The sequence below is a fragment of the Cornus florida genome, unplaced genomic scaffold (genome assembly GCF_030987335.1).
Source record: "Cornus florida cultivar Cherokee Brave unplaced genomic scaffold, ASM3098733v1 CherokeeBrave_3.0.0_Hap2_Chr08, whole genome shotgun sequence".
In the NCBI taxonomy this organism is placed as follows: Eukaryota; Viridiplantae; Streptophyta; class Magnoliopsida; order Cornales; family Cornaceae; genus Cornus; species Cornus florida.
The window spans coordinates 21326343-21343251 of NW_026775578.1; the positions used below are offsets into that span (position 1 = coordinate 21326343).

At 33.1% G+C, this 16909-nt stretch overlaps 1 protein-coding gene across 1 annotated transcript; it reads right to left on the reverse strand.

Annotated features, from left to right (window-relative positions):
* Window positions 1-3462, reverse strand: LOC132270710 (WRKY transcription factor 55-like). Its single transcript, XM_059771901.1, has 3 exons — window positions 2795-3462; window positions 1441-1572; window positions 1-779 (listed from the first exon to the last, which is right to left on the reverse strand). Exons 1-3 carry the CDS (start codon window positions 3289-3291, stop codon window positions 257-259), a joined length of 1152 nt encoding a protein of 383 aa, XP_059627884.1. The 5' UTR covers window positions 3292-3462; the 3' UTR covers window positions 1-256.
* Between the last annotated feature and the right edge of the window lie 13447 nt (window positions 3463-16909).

Sequence of the window (16909 nt, forward strand, 5' to 3'; positions counted from 1 at the left end):
AAAAAAATTTAAAACTTGTACGTTTCCCAACAGATAGAGCCACAGGAAAAGGCCTAAATACTCTCTCAAGAAGTCACAGATTTAATTAAAAGGTACAGAATAATGAACGGCTTTCTAGTAAAGTGAAAAACATACTAATGAATTCAGTTATGTTGCGTTCGAGAGTACTAAATTTATAAATTGAAATCTCAGAAAATTTAGTTCAAATTTCGATACTCCTAAACATAGCTTTAATTCAACCATACCAGTTGAGCATTCAGTTTTTCTTATCTGTTGTGTCCCATTTTTCTTCCATGGAAGAGAATATGTGGTCCATGCTATTGCTGCTGCTACTACCAGAATTAAACATTACATCAGCCATATCTGCCACCGGCTGAAAATCGACGCCGAACCGGACTGTGGAGGGACCTGCACCGCTACCGCTGCCAACCATGCCACTGCTGGTCCCTACACCACTAGGCCCAAAGTGGTCTCCATATAATTGCATTGGTGTGTTTTCTCCTGTTGGTTTGATGTCCATGGAGAGCCATCTTGCAAGTGGGATTGAAGTAGATGGCGGTGAGGGCTGGGCAGCGGTGGTACTTTGGATCATCATCTCTTGTGTTAGCCCTAGAGATGGCGGCGGATGAGGAGGTATTGACGGAGCTGTGGATGACATGTGGCACGTGTGGTTGCCGCGATAGGTCACTTCGAATGTGGAGGGATCAACGTCCAGCCTCTGGACTTGCTTCTTGGCCGGGCACTGGTATAGTTTTTGGTGTGTGCATCTGTAGTAACTCCTGAAAAGAAATGTGACCATATGATCATCACCACAACATCAACAATATTTTCATTTTCACATGTACATGTTTGTTACTCATGAACTATAGTACATGCTTAATATATAATAACACAATGGACTATATGAATCATGTACTTATTAATAATATCACAATGGACTAAATTAAGTACCATGTTAATTTATGCACTGATCACATATCTAATGTTGTGACCAATTCAAAAACCTTCATGCTGTGACTATTTCAAATTTAACAGACTTGGTCTGTTGGTCATGATTGACAGACTTAGATTTTAGGTCGCTTTTCAAAATGATATCTCTTGGTCTCTGGTCTCCTAGTTCAATGTATTTAATATAGAAGAAATTTAAGAAAACTAAACTTATTAGTTTAAAAGTAATAATAGGGAGTTGGACGTTTAAACATGATTAATTTTTTTTGAGTATGGGCTAATGTCATCACAATGTTAAGGACATTAATAATATCATGATGACACTAACGACCCCCCTCACATAAAATAATTGTACTTGTTCGACTTTCAAACTCTAAATCATTATCATTATACTATGTTTGGGAGTACCGAATCGGCAGTTTGGATTTGGAATGCTCCAATCCCGAACCTAATCATCTCAAGTGTTCCTAAGCGCGACATTAGTTTAAATACCTTGGGAATCTTGACCCAAGAATCTCCTTCTGGCCATATTTCCTCCAAGTATAATGGTCGTCGGGTGGAATCTCAATATTTCCTACCTGAGGCGCCGATACCATTTCCGTCCATCTGTCTACCTCATCATTTCTACACAAAACATTTCAAAGAGTGTTATATATATGAACATAAAATTACCCAGAATTCTAGGTTATACGAAAATGGCCGGTCGAATAAATTCTTAATCATTGTGAAACAAAGCACCAACAATGTACAATACTAATTACAGTTCGGAAAGAGTTTTTTCACGTCATTTGAGGTGGAATTTGGGAGAAAATGTTTAATTATTTTATCAATCAAATTTTTTTTTTTTTTTTTAATTTTTGGGATAAGGTATCAATCACAAATTTTTGGTTCATAGAGAAAGCCTTATATAGCATGCCATTTGCAGAACATTAATTATGATTCTCTTCTGGTTCACCCACATTTCATGGGATTGTAGTATTAATTTAGACAATATTTCAGAGTTTGCATTGTATGAAATTAATTTGATTAAATCTTTGATTTTATTTATTTTTAAATGAAGAGAATGTTACATGACTTCCAAACCTTATTTACACCCAATTAGACGTTCGCTCTAATATAGGAAACTCCCCATGCATTTTCCGAAAAGGCACAAAAGTTACATTTCAACGTATATTTCTGGTCACAAGAGCAATTTTAGGTATTGATAACAAATTAAACTAGTTAATTAATTATTAGTATTAAGTAAAAACTTTTGACTATAAGAAATTAAGTGGTCGCTTTTCCAAGAAACAGCTTAAGAAATCTTCAACTGTTTTTCAAACACTATTCTTAATTTGAATACTTCTTCTTCTTCTTCTTTTTAAGGTTTGAATACTTCTTTTATCATATATAGAGTGTCAGATCCGTTCTTGCTTAAATTTACTTTTCTTTCTTCTATACAATTTACCTTAAAACGAAAAAAGAAAAAAGAAAAAAAAAAGTATATATATTAAAGAACACAATAGAACAAAATGTGATTGGTTTTATAAAAATTAAAAAACACGATATAATATGAAGTTGATATACATGTGAACATAATACACATGCAAAGAAATGGAAATGTGGAACAAACTGATCAGAGAATAACTTGAATGATCGAGACCTACTGAAAATGAAGTTTTGAAATTTGTATGTAACGCACATACCCTTTTCCTTTTAGGTTCATATATATAAATCAGATGTACTTTTCACACACAAAAAGTGTATATATATATATATATATATATATATATATATATATATATATAATGTTCAAGAATTCACACTAATAAGAACAAACATTTTCCAAGTTTGGGAAGTTTCTCACCTTCTTCGTGTGCGTTGCTGCGACGAAGAACCTCTGCCGGATTCAGACACGCCCAGTATTGGCGGTGCCTGAACCTCACCACCACTTCCTCTCAATTGCATACCACCTCCCCCATCCCTTCCGGCCACTTCACGTACCTGAAACTCCAACCCCGGCCCCGGACCTCCTCGCTGTTCTACTCCACTATTCCCGCCCAAAATCTGTGCATGCAGCATCTCCATTGCTTGTGTGCAACTGTACCTCAGCCATTCTTGCATCCCCGCACCAATCTCATGTGACTCCTGCCCCGCGCCGCGAAACATCATCATGTGGCTTGTTGATGATGATGATGGGTAGTTGTGAGCGTTTAACCGGTCCCTCGCGGCGCTGAAGATCGTTATAATCTCTTCACAAGTCTTGAGAAGAATGTTGGGTTGGTTGGCGAAATTGGGTAGGTTTGATTCAAGGTCTCTAGCCAACTTGCACCCTTGAAAGACTAGAGAAATGACTTCCTCCATGGTTTTTGGGTGTTTTTTTGCTTAGGTTTGTGACTTTGTGATCTTTAAATTTGATTTGAATAAGTAATGATATATATATGGTGAGGTTAAAAGACAATCTATGTGAGCTTCTATGTTGGTGCTATTAGAGGAATTAGAATGTAGAATGTAGAAATTGCTTTTCCAAGGTTTTTTGTATATTTTGAACACGGTATGTAGAAGCAATTAAGGGCTAAATTATATGACTTGGTCATGGTCTTCCTATATAACCATCTAATTCACTTTTTGAGTCTACGAGAAGACCTAGCCCTTTTTGAAGAAGAATTTTCCTAGGTTTGAAGATACGACCATAAATGTTGGTGAAGAATATTGTGTGTACCTTCTTCTAAGCTCTATTGAAAAAATTATTGTGGAAAAAATGAGTTTATTAATTTGTTCAAACAAATAAAATACTAAATTGTTATGCTATGGGCGGGTTAATTTGGGGTCGAACCTTTGACCCATGCGTGATGACCACTTGGTGCTGACATCTTGACCATGAATAGGACCAAGTTTGGGGCCATGACGTGTAGTGAATATTTTCTCTATTTTTTTTCCGGCACTACTCATTGGATGAATGAATTCAAATTACTTAGTGAATTAATAAATAAATAGTGTGCAAAATATATATATATATATATATGTATATAAAGAATGAGAGTGAACTTTATTTCCACTACATTTCCATGTTGATTGACCATAGAAATAATACTAGTTTGCTGAATTGATATTTTTGACCATCTCGATCTGAATAAGAAAATTCTTTACTGCTAATAAAAATGGTGACCGAAGACACCACCGCCCAACTATTTACTTCTTATGACAACATCAATTAGTTGCGATGATGCTAGGAGAAGCAATTTTATTAATTTGACCAATATATTTTTAAATGAAGCAATTCAAATCAATTATGTTTACTTGCTCGGTGTCCGAAAATTTAGTTGGGAGGCAAAGATCTACATAACCCGATTAACTATAGTCCATCTATACATACATATATATATATATAAGTTAACTGACCTCGAACTCTTTCAAATTTTATAGAATTGATCACGTAGATAAACTACCGTTGATCATACTCATACTCATAGTATATCCTACTACTTTGATGTTGATGGAAACTGATGGTCCAATCTTAAATGGCCCCTTTGAACCACCAAATGTTCAAGCAAGCACTCTAAGATAGTTTTTTTATTTTATTTTATTTATTTATTATTGAAAACAACTCAACAATCAATACCCCTTATTAACTTTGCATTGCTAGCCTGCCCAAAATTTTATACTTTAGGTTCCAAAATCGCATTTTTTAAGTGTAACTGGAAGTTCTTGTTTGATGTCTAAATGGAACTATTTAGTTTATTCATTACTAACTCATCTCTATTTTTCTATAATTTTAATTTCTTCACCTTTTAAAATTGAGGGTTATACAGTCTTCTAAAGTGCACTGTGAGAGTTTTTTATTATTTTTTTTGTCAATAAATAAATAACAAAGCTAACCCCTCCCTTTTACCTAAAAAAAAAAAGCTAACCCCTCCCTCTATCTCTCAATACCAATCTAAACCTTGGCCAGGGTACAGACACTGCCAGATTTTGTGCCTTAGGCCATTTTTGAATTGATGGTAACTTCTCCTTTTCCCTCCTCCTCCCCCCCTATTCTTTTCCATTGCCAAACATAGTGCATAACATGTTAAATCATACTTGCTTAATCTAGAACGACCAAGCAAGTATTCTGTTGTTTAAGTGGTTGGGAAGTTCGTATTCGAACTTTGCACTCTCCTCCTCTCCTCTAACTATTAACCCCTAACATTCTTGCCTCCAGCCATAATCACAACAATTATGACAAAATTTCACAGAGACAATTTTGGAAAAATAAAATTTATGGTATGTTTTGTGTTTATAGGGATTATGAGTTATTTATTTTATTTTTTTTTTTTTCACTTCTAGGGTTAGGTCCAAATCATTAGCTAGGAATCCGAAGACAGATGAGAGTGACTCCATCCCAACTACACCTTTGATCATGGTCCAAGGACATTGCATTTATTTGTTGTGACTTTACCAAATCAAATGCAATTGTAACATGTCCGTATTGAGCTGAAAAGTCTCGTCTTGCATTTTTGAATGTTTAAACTCATCGTCGTCCATGGAAGTTGACTACATTTTTGAAGACTTGTCTCCCTGTTCATCTACTTGATTTGATATTGTTTGGCGCAATTTCAACCAAATAAATATTGAAAGGTCCAAGAAGGCCCCATTGGGAGATCAATCTAGGCTTTTTTATTTATTAGCTTGGGTTATTACTGTTACCAATATTTTAATAATTACAACTATATAATAAGTTTGTTTACGTTGGGTTTAAGTTGTGCAAGCCTCTGTCCAAATCCAAACTTGGGAATTTATAATCCAATTCTATTATAAAATAATTAAAAAAATAATAGTAATAATAAAAAAAAAAAAAAAACAGAAACAAAAAATAATTATGGGCATGCATCCCTGGCTTCTTCACATATTGGACTGGGTTGGATAAAGTTATGTTTTTTTTGTTAAAATTGGATAAAGTTATGTTGTCTCTTAAATACTTATGAAAAAGATAAAATAATCGACATTTTACTCTTTAAATTTGAAATATGAAACAAAATACTAAAGAAAATAGAACATGGCCAAATTGAAAATAATAATAATAATAATAATGATAATAATAATAAAAAAAACTCCCAAAGTTTTACAAAAGAGCTAAATAATCCTTGAAATATAAAAGTGAGCAAATCAATCCCTCTAATTTCAAAACTTAGCAACTTATCTCCTGGATGTGACCTCCGGCCGCTTTCCAATTTATACCCCTTTGCCTATAAAAAAAATAAAAATAAAAACTCTTCCAGTTGTTTGATTGTAAACCCATTTCTTCCTCTTCTTATTTGCACTACGCTCTTACTCTCCAACAGCAAGTTTCCAATTTGTTTCCACAACAAATAGTTAATATATTCACGAAAGGTTTTTAATGAAAGATTTTTTTTTTGTTGTACAGAAGATATAAGCTTTGAATTTGATTATACGGTCATTAAATGAGAAACTTTTTATTTATACTTAAATACAATTTTTTTTTTTTTTTTTTTTAACAAGTTATGTAACACTAACTTGTTACATGTATGTTATTATTAGTATTTTTTTTACATGGATCGTCATCTCGAAAACTCCAATGTACTAATAAAATCAATAATGATCACTAGGCAATACTACGTTGATCACTAGGAAACATGTACTAATTATGTATCGTTTTTTCAAAAAATAATGAAGTTCAAAAATAAGAATCAAGTTGTACCAAAATTGCAACACTAAGTTTTTTTTCTTTTTTTTTTTATTTTTTTTAATAAGTAACAGCTCGAGCACTAAGATTTAAAAAAAAAAAAAAAAAAAAAAACTTTACTACTCAACCAAACAAATGCAACAAAACCAAGAACTACATTAATTAAAAATAGAAGTTGTTCTTAACAGCAACCCACACTACCATAACTGATATAACTCTAAAAAATAATAATAATAAATAAATAAATACTAGTTCTTGCCATTGCATCACAAGCAAACTAAAATACAAACAACACATACATGAGAGATGAGAAAATATATATACACATACATATGAAGTCAAACTTAGTCAATTTGGGGAAATGATATAAATATAATAAATGAGGGTGTTTTCGATATTTCATTTTTATTTTTATTTAACAAAAAAAAAAATTTATAAGGGATGCCGGAGGTCACAGCTAAGTTGTAAGTTGCTAAATTTTGAATATAGATGATTGATTTGTTCACTTCAGGATATTTTGCCTTTTCGTTTAATGTTAGTTAAAATAATGTTTACAATTAAAATTTTATTTTAAAGAACTCTCAGGTATCATATTGATAATTACATTTGAAACCCTCACCAACATTCGAATCCTCTAGAATCTTCCATAGTCTACAAATTTATAACTTTTCATAGAAAATATATATACAAATTTATACAACACTCCATAATCCTTTTAAGACTTTTGAAGCCAAACTCTTTAGTCTTCACATATGGCTTGTAGATGCCAAAAAGACTATTTATCAATTCTCGCTCTTAGACATGAAGAGTAACAAAATTTGACACAGATACAAAACTACTAGGTTTCAATTGATCTTAATTATATTATTATTCTCTTTAAATTGTTTAATTAATCATGTTATATTAATATTTTGAAATTCAATCCGATTAGACAAGTTTAATTAATCGTGTTAGTTTAATCTCATTAACCTATTTTAATTTAATTATCACGAATATTTTGTTATTTCAATATAAATTTAATAAATATTATATTTGTAAATTTTTTTTGTAATTATATTATCTCGATTTTTCACATTTTAATAGATTTAATCCTCAATTATGCTATTTTTTATTTATTATATTTATATTTTATACTTAAATTAGATTACATGACAAATTTTAATACCCACTACAATACCACCCATTTTTTAAGCGGGCTAGACAGGTCAGGTTGAAACTGAATATTATTCAATCCACACCCCACCAATTGGTAACACTATCACCCCCAAAACCACAAGTTTAGGGCTCGTTTGGATCGTGATAACGCTATATGTTATGGTTTGGTATGATGTGAAAACAACCGTTTTAGTATTGGTGTGTTTTTAGTAGAAATCAGAACCATGTTTGGTAACGACTGTTTTGTTTTTGATTATTGTATATCAAAAACATGAAAACGCGTTTGATAATGTCATGCGTTTTAAGGAATCTGAAAACAAAACATGTTTAGGAAGTTAGTTTTGTTATAAAAAATTCTGAATCAATAACAGGATACCTTGTTTGGTAAAAACTGTTTTGTTTTTGTTTTGAATAATTATATATATAAATGCAATTATAAGTTTATATGTAATAGTCCATTTTTCTTTATGATTTCAGATAATTTGTTAAAAAAATAAAAAATAAATAAATAAATTATCAAAACATTAAAAGAGTTGGGAAAAAAAATTATGAATGAATTTACATGTATAAATAAGATCATGTGGGATGTTTATGAGGCATAAATATGATTAGTGGCAACCAAATTACAAATCTAATTTTGTAATAATCTTTCAATGAGGAGATTTTTGCACTTCATTATCTTTTTGTTTGGATTGCACTCATTTGAACTTTGTTTTGTTATATATCTTAATGTTAAAACTTCAGGTTATAAAATGCTTCCAGGATCACAGCCTTTAGGTCTGATCTATAGAATCTATTACAAAACCGGAAAAACTAATCTTAATGTCAAAGCCATTAAGAAGGATATCAAAGGTCATACATTACTCATTGAAAATAATACTCCAGATGCTAATATTCAACTTAAGAAAACCATAGCCTGGAAAAACATTTCCTTACCCAATGAATGGTTTCTCGAAAATGAGAATCACCCAGTCAAAATACAAAATGATGTTGGTAATCTTGATAGAATACAAGAATTTATTGACGGAACAGTCAGAATAAGCTTTGATGAACAACGCCTTCTGACTCGCTCACGTCTTTCTACTTCTTGTAATAGATTGGATGAACATCTACTAGACAAAGAAAGTGAAATTCCTTCTCTGGAAAGAAAAAATTCTAGATTTCATCCCCAACCAACAGATACAAAATTAAAAGGTATTCAAATTGAATAACAAATTACTCGTCCTTGTTATGTTACTCCAAAAGCTAAATCTACACCTACCTCCCCTACACCATCTGATTTCATTGCAGAATACAATGCAATCAATCCCCAGTTAACTACTATTAGTAAACCTTTTAAGTATAATATTTCAAAATTACATAATGAATATTCATCCCCTAGTAACAAAGAAAAGCGTAGATCTTTTCGCAAAACCTATACTGAAAAAGAACAAAATAAAATTCTCTTCTGTCACTGGCAAAAGTTTATGATTGAACATCAACTAGAAATCAAAATTTTTGATTATCTGGAAAACTGTTATAATCAAGTCAATGTTCTAACCAAAGTTAATTGGAAAACTTCTGATGCAACCATAGTTTCCTCTTCCCATCCTCCTTTAGAGAATGTGATTCTTGATCACATGGGAACTGAAATTATTGTTTCGCCCTTGAAAACAAATACCACAACCGATGCTAATACTAGAAAATAATTAAACAAAATAATTACACTAACCAGTATTTACACACCCTTGGTACCCAGTTAGACAAAATTGAGCTCTCACTGGCTCAATCTCCAAAACCTCCAGTCAAGCCCCCTATTACTCCTCCCATGGAAACACCCATCATTTCCATGCCCACAAACAGAAAAAGGTCTTCCACCAGCCCTGCCAAATCCTTCTGTTATTCACTAAATCGAAGCTATTCTCAAATCTCTTGAAAATGGTAGATCTAAAGTCAAAGACGAAAAAGTCCTCACTGTCATCAATAATACTGACGATTCTGATAGTTCCTCTTCTGATAGTTCTACTTACCCCTCTGACCTTCAATAAATTGAAAATACCTTCTCCAATTTAGAACTTAACCGTATTACTAACAAAAGAGTCAATCTCACTAGCCTCACCAAAAATTGGTATCCCAGACCAACACCTCCAGACCTCCAATTTGAGGAAAAGAATATTCAAAATCAATTCTCTTTTTCTTCAAATAAACTCTATGAATGGAATATAGATGGCTTATCTGAATAAGAGATTCTTAATAAACGTAGTCATATATCTATGGTAGCCAATAATTATGTCACTACCTGTAATACCCCTAATTTTAAAAGGGACAGTCCTGGAATTTAATAAATTGTTTAAATAGTATTTTTATTTAATTAATTGTTTAAATTGTATTTTTCTTTAAATTAAATTAATTGTTATTTCGTGAGTTATTTGATTAATTACGTTTTATATTATATGGTTAATTATTGTATTAAATGGTAATTATTTAATTGTTTATAATTGAGTTATCGTAACGTAGGGTTTAGGTTTTATCACAGCCGCCGTCTGTTTCAACTTAGGTAGTTTCATGGGCCGATTAAGGTTGGAATTAGGGCTTAGTCTCTAATTTTTACACGGATTAGGGTTATTGTTTTGGGCTTATAAATATATCATAATGTGGGTTTAGGGTTTTGGGAAGTACGTACAACTCTGTTCACGTACCTAGTTACAGAGAGTGAGAGACAGAGAAACAGAGAAAACTTGAGTGATCTACAGAGAAGTTCAAGAAGAAGGGAACAAGGGTTTTCTTCTGGGTTTAACCAAGAGTAGTAGAGGAGTAGAACGACAATTTAGAAGATGGTCGGAAAACCTCAGAGACGGTGGTTTAGAGTTTCAAAGTCTGAAACTCAAAGGCAAGTTTCTGATCTTCTCTTTCCCAGGAATTTGTGTTATGTGCATGCTTAGTTATACTCCAGGAATTAAAGTAAGACTTAATTACATCGTTTATACATGTTGAAATAGTTTCTAACATCATTGAATTTAATCTGTTTATCATAGTTTACAAGTTCAGTTTAAAAATCTGATTGTTGTTGCTTTACAAATTGATGTTTAATTCCATTCTTGTTTGTATAACCCTGTCTTATGGTTGCTCTGGGATGTGGATGGGATCTTAAAACCTGAAATAAAACTAAGTTTAATGACTGAAAACCACCGGAGTTGGAGAAGACAACAGAAGAACAGACGTAAAATTTAAAATGGAGAAGGCTTTTTTTAAAAGGGGAGAAGGCTCTTTTTGAATGAAGAAGGCTCTTTTGTTTGCAGAGCCTTCTCTTTCTCTTGGTATTACGTAAAACTTAAAATGGAGAAGGCTCTTTTTAAAAGGGGAGAAGGCTCTTTTTGAATGGAGAAGGCTCTTTTGTTTGCAGAGCCTTCTCTTTCTCTTGGCATTACGTAAAATTTAGTTTTTATGCTCTGTTTGGCTGAACTGGATTTTTCTAAAACTGTTTAAAGGCTACTGGATGGTGTATTTCATTGCTAAAGACTTATAAAAATGTTGGGAAGCATGCTTACATTTAATTATAGAGGATGGAATTAATATATGGTTAAACAGTGATCCCGTATATGGAAGATTGGATAAATAATTGAAATTGCCTATTGTTTTAGAAATTTTTATTTCTCTGCATGCTCTTAAATTATGAATCATGTTTCAGCTGGGATATGTGCATATAAATGTATAAATATATGTCTGCTGAGATGGAATTAACTGATGTTAAAACTTACTATACATTGTATCAGTTTTGATACAGGTTGGAGAGGTAAATTGCATAATCTTGCTTTATCAATTTAATGGATTGGAGTTGGGATTCTAAATCTTTTATTGGATACAAAATTTAGTTATACATATGTTAAATTATGTTTATGCTTATTTTGGGAAGTGGTTGATAGATAGTTATACTGTTTTGTCAACTTTGTTAATTGGAGGACTGTATGTACCGGTATGGGACGGTGACATACTAGGTATGGACTAGTTCAAACACTAAGTCCTACCTAATTTGGATTAAGGTATGGATTAACCATATCGGTTAAGTCCGTCACCTGCTTGTGTCATGTCAACAAAATAGTTGAATAACTTATTATGGTTTCAGGACGGATGGGTATACATATACCAGATCACCACACAGATGGATGGTATTTTGTACTAGGAGGAGTATGGATTTTATATATTTATTATATGTGTTATGGTATGAGCTTGAGTCTCAAGACCATGGTTAGGGTGCGTATATCGCCTAGGATGGATAGCTAGACAGAGGTGTTGTTCCCTGGTAGGTCTAGATACACATGACCACAGTATGTGCGATTTGCATGGTATCTCTATTCAGGCTGAGACAGACCTTTTTGGACTAGTGAGCGTCCTATAGTGTGTACTTATACATATATGGACTACTCTAGATATTGTTGAGTCTTTCTAGTATGTATCTGCGTATCGGATTCCTATTTGGATTGTAGTAGATCAGGACTTGCATGTGGGCTTGACCCACCCTTATATTTTTCAGGTAATCGTCAGTTCCAGGGTTAGAGTTTGATCGTGCAGAGCAGATACAGACTTCTATTCTACCGACAACGTAGGACTTCTTTCCAGATATTAGATTTGGATTTTATCTTCAGTTTTCTTCCATGCAGTTTGGGATTTTATTAGGGGTCCAATGGATGGATTCCCGCGTTGTAAACTTATGGAGTTTGGATTGTCAAGATTTAAATATTTATATTTGAGGATTTATTTTAGTTTCTTTCAGCTTAAATTTTATCTCTTTAATTACTTTTGTATTTCGTGTTCGTTTTAAAATATTAATTGTTTGATATCTCTCGGGTTTGGGCCTGGGCCTGATCAACCCGTGTCTCGGATCCGAGGGGTATCACACTACCCATAACCTAAGTCAACCAGAAATTGTTGATCTACTTACTTGTGATTCTCAGGAATGTTAAAATCCTAGTGGGAAAAACATCTCACTGAAGATTCTCGAACCCAAATAAAAAATGTTGTTCAACAAGATGATAGTGGTCTTCCCATCTTTGATGAAATCGTAGGCCATGGTATCCCTGATGGAGTTAACACATTAGTGTATACCATAGTTGACCATTTTATAGGTACTCCAAGTAACATCACCTCCAGAATACATGACCAACTTACCAATCTCACTTGTCCAACCATGAGTGATTTTAGGTGGTATAAAGATGTATTCTTGTCCAGAGTTATGCTTAGAGATGATAGTAATAACCCATTTTGGAAAGAAAAATTCATTAATGGTTTACCTAATCTCTTTGCCCGCAAAATTAGAGACACTCTTTGTAAAGCCACAGGTAATATTGATTATGATAACCTCACTTATGGCAATATCATTAGCTTAATTCAAAATGAAGGATTAAGGATGTGTATTGACATGAAAATAAGTAACCAGTTACAAGATGATAGGAAAAGAGCTAAATATGAAATGGGAACCTTTTGTGAACAATATGGTCTTCCCCCTATAGCTCCCTCAAGACAAAACCCCAAACCTCATAGGAAAAGTTCCAAAGGTTATCGTAGATATTACAGAAAGCCAGCATTCCCCAAAAATGAATATTATTCCCAAAAGTCTAAACCTAAGAAGAAATTTAGTAAAAAGACTTCTAGAAAAAATGATACTAAAGATGCCAAAGATGTTAGTAAAGTCAAGTGTTACAAATGTGGTCGATTAGGTCACTTTGCAAAAGATTGTTATACAAAAAAGAAGATCAATCAGTTACAAATTCCTGATGAAAGTAAAAACTCTATTTACGATATACTCCAGTTAAGAGATACTGAGGATAGTAGTAGTGACCCTGAAGTTAGTTCTTCCTCATAGTCATCTGATACTTCCCCCAGCTCTCCTAATATTACATTAGGATGTAAATATAGTTGCTGTAATCTTACTAAGTCACTTAATGTTCTCACAAAAAATGATGAACAAGAACATCTACTTATTGATTTAATTAGTAAAGTAGATGACCCTGAGTTAAAAACCTTGTATCTTAAAAAACTTAAGGTATTATTAGGTAACTCAGAACTTGAACCCCTAACCCTCAATAAACCCAATTTTAGTTTATATAAAACTCTAGAACGATTTAATAATAAGCCTAAAGAAGTCACTATTTAAGATCTTCAAACAGAAATTAACATAATAAAAATTGAAATTAAAAACCTTAAGTTAGAAAACCAAGTCATAAAAAATGATATTCAGGAATTAAACACAAATCCTGCCTTTTCCTTCAAAGGATAAGAATCATCTGATGAAGAAGCCTCTGAACATTGCGAAAATTCAGGATCTTCTAAAAAACTCTAAACTTTAAATTACGTCTCTTTTCAGAAATGGTATGCTAAAGTTACCCTTATCATCAACAAAGATTTCAAACTTGAAGTCGTTGCTTTGATCGATACAGGAGCTGATCTTAATTGCATTCAGAAAGGTCTCATACCCACTAAATACTATGAGAAAACCTCTGAAAGACTAAGCTCAGCTAATGGAAGTAAAATGGACATAAAATACAAGTTATTTAAAGCTCATATTTGCCAAAACAACGTATATTTTAAGACATCCTTTGTCTTGGTCAAAAATATGACTGATAAGTTAATTTTAGGAGTTCCATTCATCTACCTCCTTTATCCCTTTACAACTAACACTGAAGGCTTAGTCACTCGCCCATTCGGACAAGAAGTTCAATTTAAGTTCCTAAGTCCTCCTTCTCGAAAAGAATTAAAATCAGTCATTGATTCTTCAGTGACAAAGTCAATAAATTTATTACAAAGCAAGACTCAACAATTGAATTTCCTAAAAGAAGAAATTAATTATAAACGCATTGATGATCAGTTAGCTGATCCAGTGCTCCAACAAAAAATTCAAGTTTTCGAACAACAGATAAAAAATCAGGTTTGTTCTGATCTACCAACTGCCTTCTGGTATAGAAAAAGATATTCAGTCAAGTTACCTTACATTAAAGGCTTTAGGAGAAGACACATTCCTACTAAAGTAAAACCAATTCAGATGAGTCCAGAAGTCATGGAATTTTGTAAAAAAGAAATTGCTGATCTTCTACATAAAAAGATTATTAGAAAAAGTAAATCACCCTGGTCCTGCCCAGCTTTCTTTGTTCAGAAAAACTCCGAAATAGAAAGAGGAGTTCCTCGTTTAGTCATAAACTACAAACCACTCAATAAGGTTTTGGAATGGATTAGGTATCATATTCCTAATAAGAAAGACCTTATTAGCCGTCTTAGTCAGGCAGTCATCTTTTCCAAATTTGATATGAAATCAGGATTTTGGCAAATCCGTTTACGAAAAAAAGATAGGTATAAATCTGCCTTCACCACCCCCTTTGGTCATTATGAGTGGAAAGTTATGCCCTTTGGATTGAAAAATGGCCCCAGTGAATTCCAGAATATCATGAATGATATCTTCAATCCTTACAGTCATTTCTCTATTGTCTATATTGATGATATCCCCCTATTTTCTAAGTCACTTGATGAGCATTGGAAACATTTAAAAACATTTCTTGCTGTCATCCAAAAAAATGGTCTTTTAGTCTCTGCTTCTAAAATCAAGTTATTTCAAACAAAAATCCGTTTTCTCGGTTATCATATTCACCAGGGACAAATTCGTCCTATTGATCGCTCAATCCAATTTGCTGATAAATTTCCAGATAAAATCCTTGATAAGTCACAACTCCAAAGATTCTTAGGCTCCCTCAATTACATTGCTGATTTCTACAAAGATCTTCGTAAGCAATGTAAACCACTATTTGAGCACCTTCAAAGTAATCTTCCTCCACGGACTTCTGTTCGTATTGTGATACCCCTCGGATCCGAGACAGGGGTTGATCAGGCCCAGGCCCAAACCCGAGGGATGTCAAACAATTAATATGTAATCGAACACAGAATACAAGATAAAATAAGAATTAAAAATAATAAGCTGAAAGAATGCTAATTGAAAATCCTTAAAATAATATAATTATTTAAAATCCGTTAAATCTAAACTCCATAAGTTTACAACTTGGGAATCCATCCATTGGACCCCTTATTAAAGATTCTCAAACCGAAACTGAAAATAATAGAAATAAAGACCAAAGCTAACATAAAGGAGATTCCTACATAGTCGGAGGAATGAATATTTGTATCTGTTCTGCACGTCCAAGCTCTAACCCTGGAACTGACGAACACCTGAAAAATAAAGAAGTGGGTCAGGCCCACATGCAAGTCCTGATCTACTACAATCCAAACAGTAATCCGATACGCAGATACATCCTAGGAAGACTCAAAAATATCTAGAGTAGTCCATATAAGTATACAGTACACACTATAGGACGCTCGCTAGTCCAGTAGGTCTGTTTCAGCCTGAATAGAAGGTAACATGCGAATACGCACCCTAAGGTAGGCATGAGTACCTAGACCTACCAGGGAACAACACCTATGTCCAGTTATCCATCCTAGGCGATATATGCACCCTAACCATGGTTATGAGACTCAAGCTCAAACCACGGCACCATATAATATATATATAAAGTCCGTACTCCTCCTAATACAAAATATCATCCATCTGTGTAGTGGTCTGATATATGTATAACCAATCCATCCTGAAACCATAGTAGGTCATTCAATTCTCAATTGATATGACACAAGTAAGTGATGGACTTAACCTATATGATTAATCCATACCTTAATCCATGTTAGATAGGACTTAGTATTTAATCTAGTCCATATCTAGTATGTCACCGTCCCATACCAGTACATACCATCCTCCAGTTAATACGGTTGATAATACAGTATTGAATAGTCATCAACCATTCCCAGAACAAGCACAAATACAGTTTAACATATATATAACCAATTTATGCATCCAATATAAGAATTTGAATCCCAATTACCATCCATTAATATGGCAAAATAAAACTATACACTTAACTCCTCCGAACAGTGTCATAATAGATACAATTTATAACAGATTTAATCATCAGTTAATCCCCACTAAGCATGCATATTATTAAACCACAGTATGCTTATAACACAGCTGCAAAACATGATTTATAATTCCAAGACATGCAGAGAAACCAACTTACTAAAACATTGAGTAATTACCAATTTATGTCAAACCTTACCCCATACAGGTTTATTTTGAAA

Excerpts from the sequence above, each read along its gene's own strand:
- LOC132270710 (XM_059771901.1), bottom strand. The coding sequence starts at position 3,291 with ATGGAGGAAGTCATTTCTCTAGTCTTTCAAGGGTGCAAGTTGGCTAGA. Across the intron at positions 1,573-2,794 it reads CAGCAACGCACACGAAGAAG|AAATGATGAGGTAGACAGAT; the intron begins GTGAGAAACTTC and ends TGTTTTGTGTAG. Across the intron at positions 780-1,440 it reads CTTGGGTCAAGATTCCCAAG|GAGTTACTACAGATGCACAC; the intron begins GTATTTAAACTA and ends ATTTCTTTTCAG.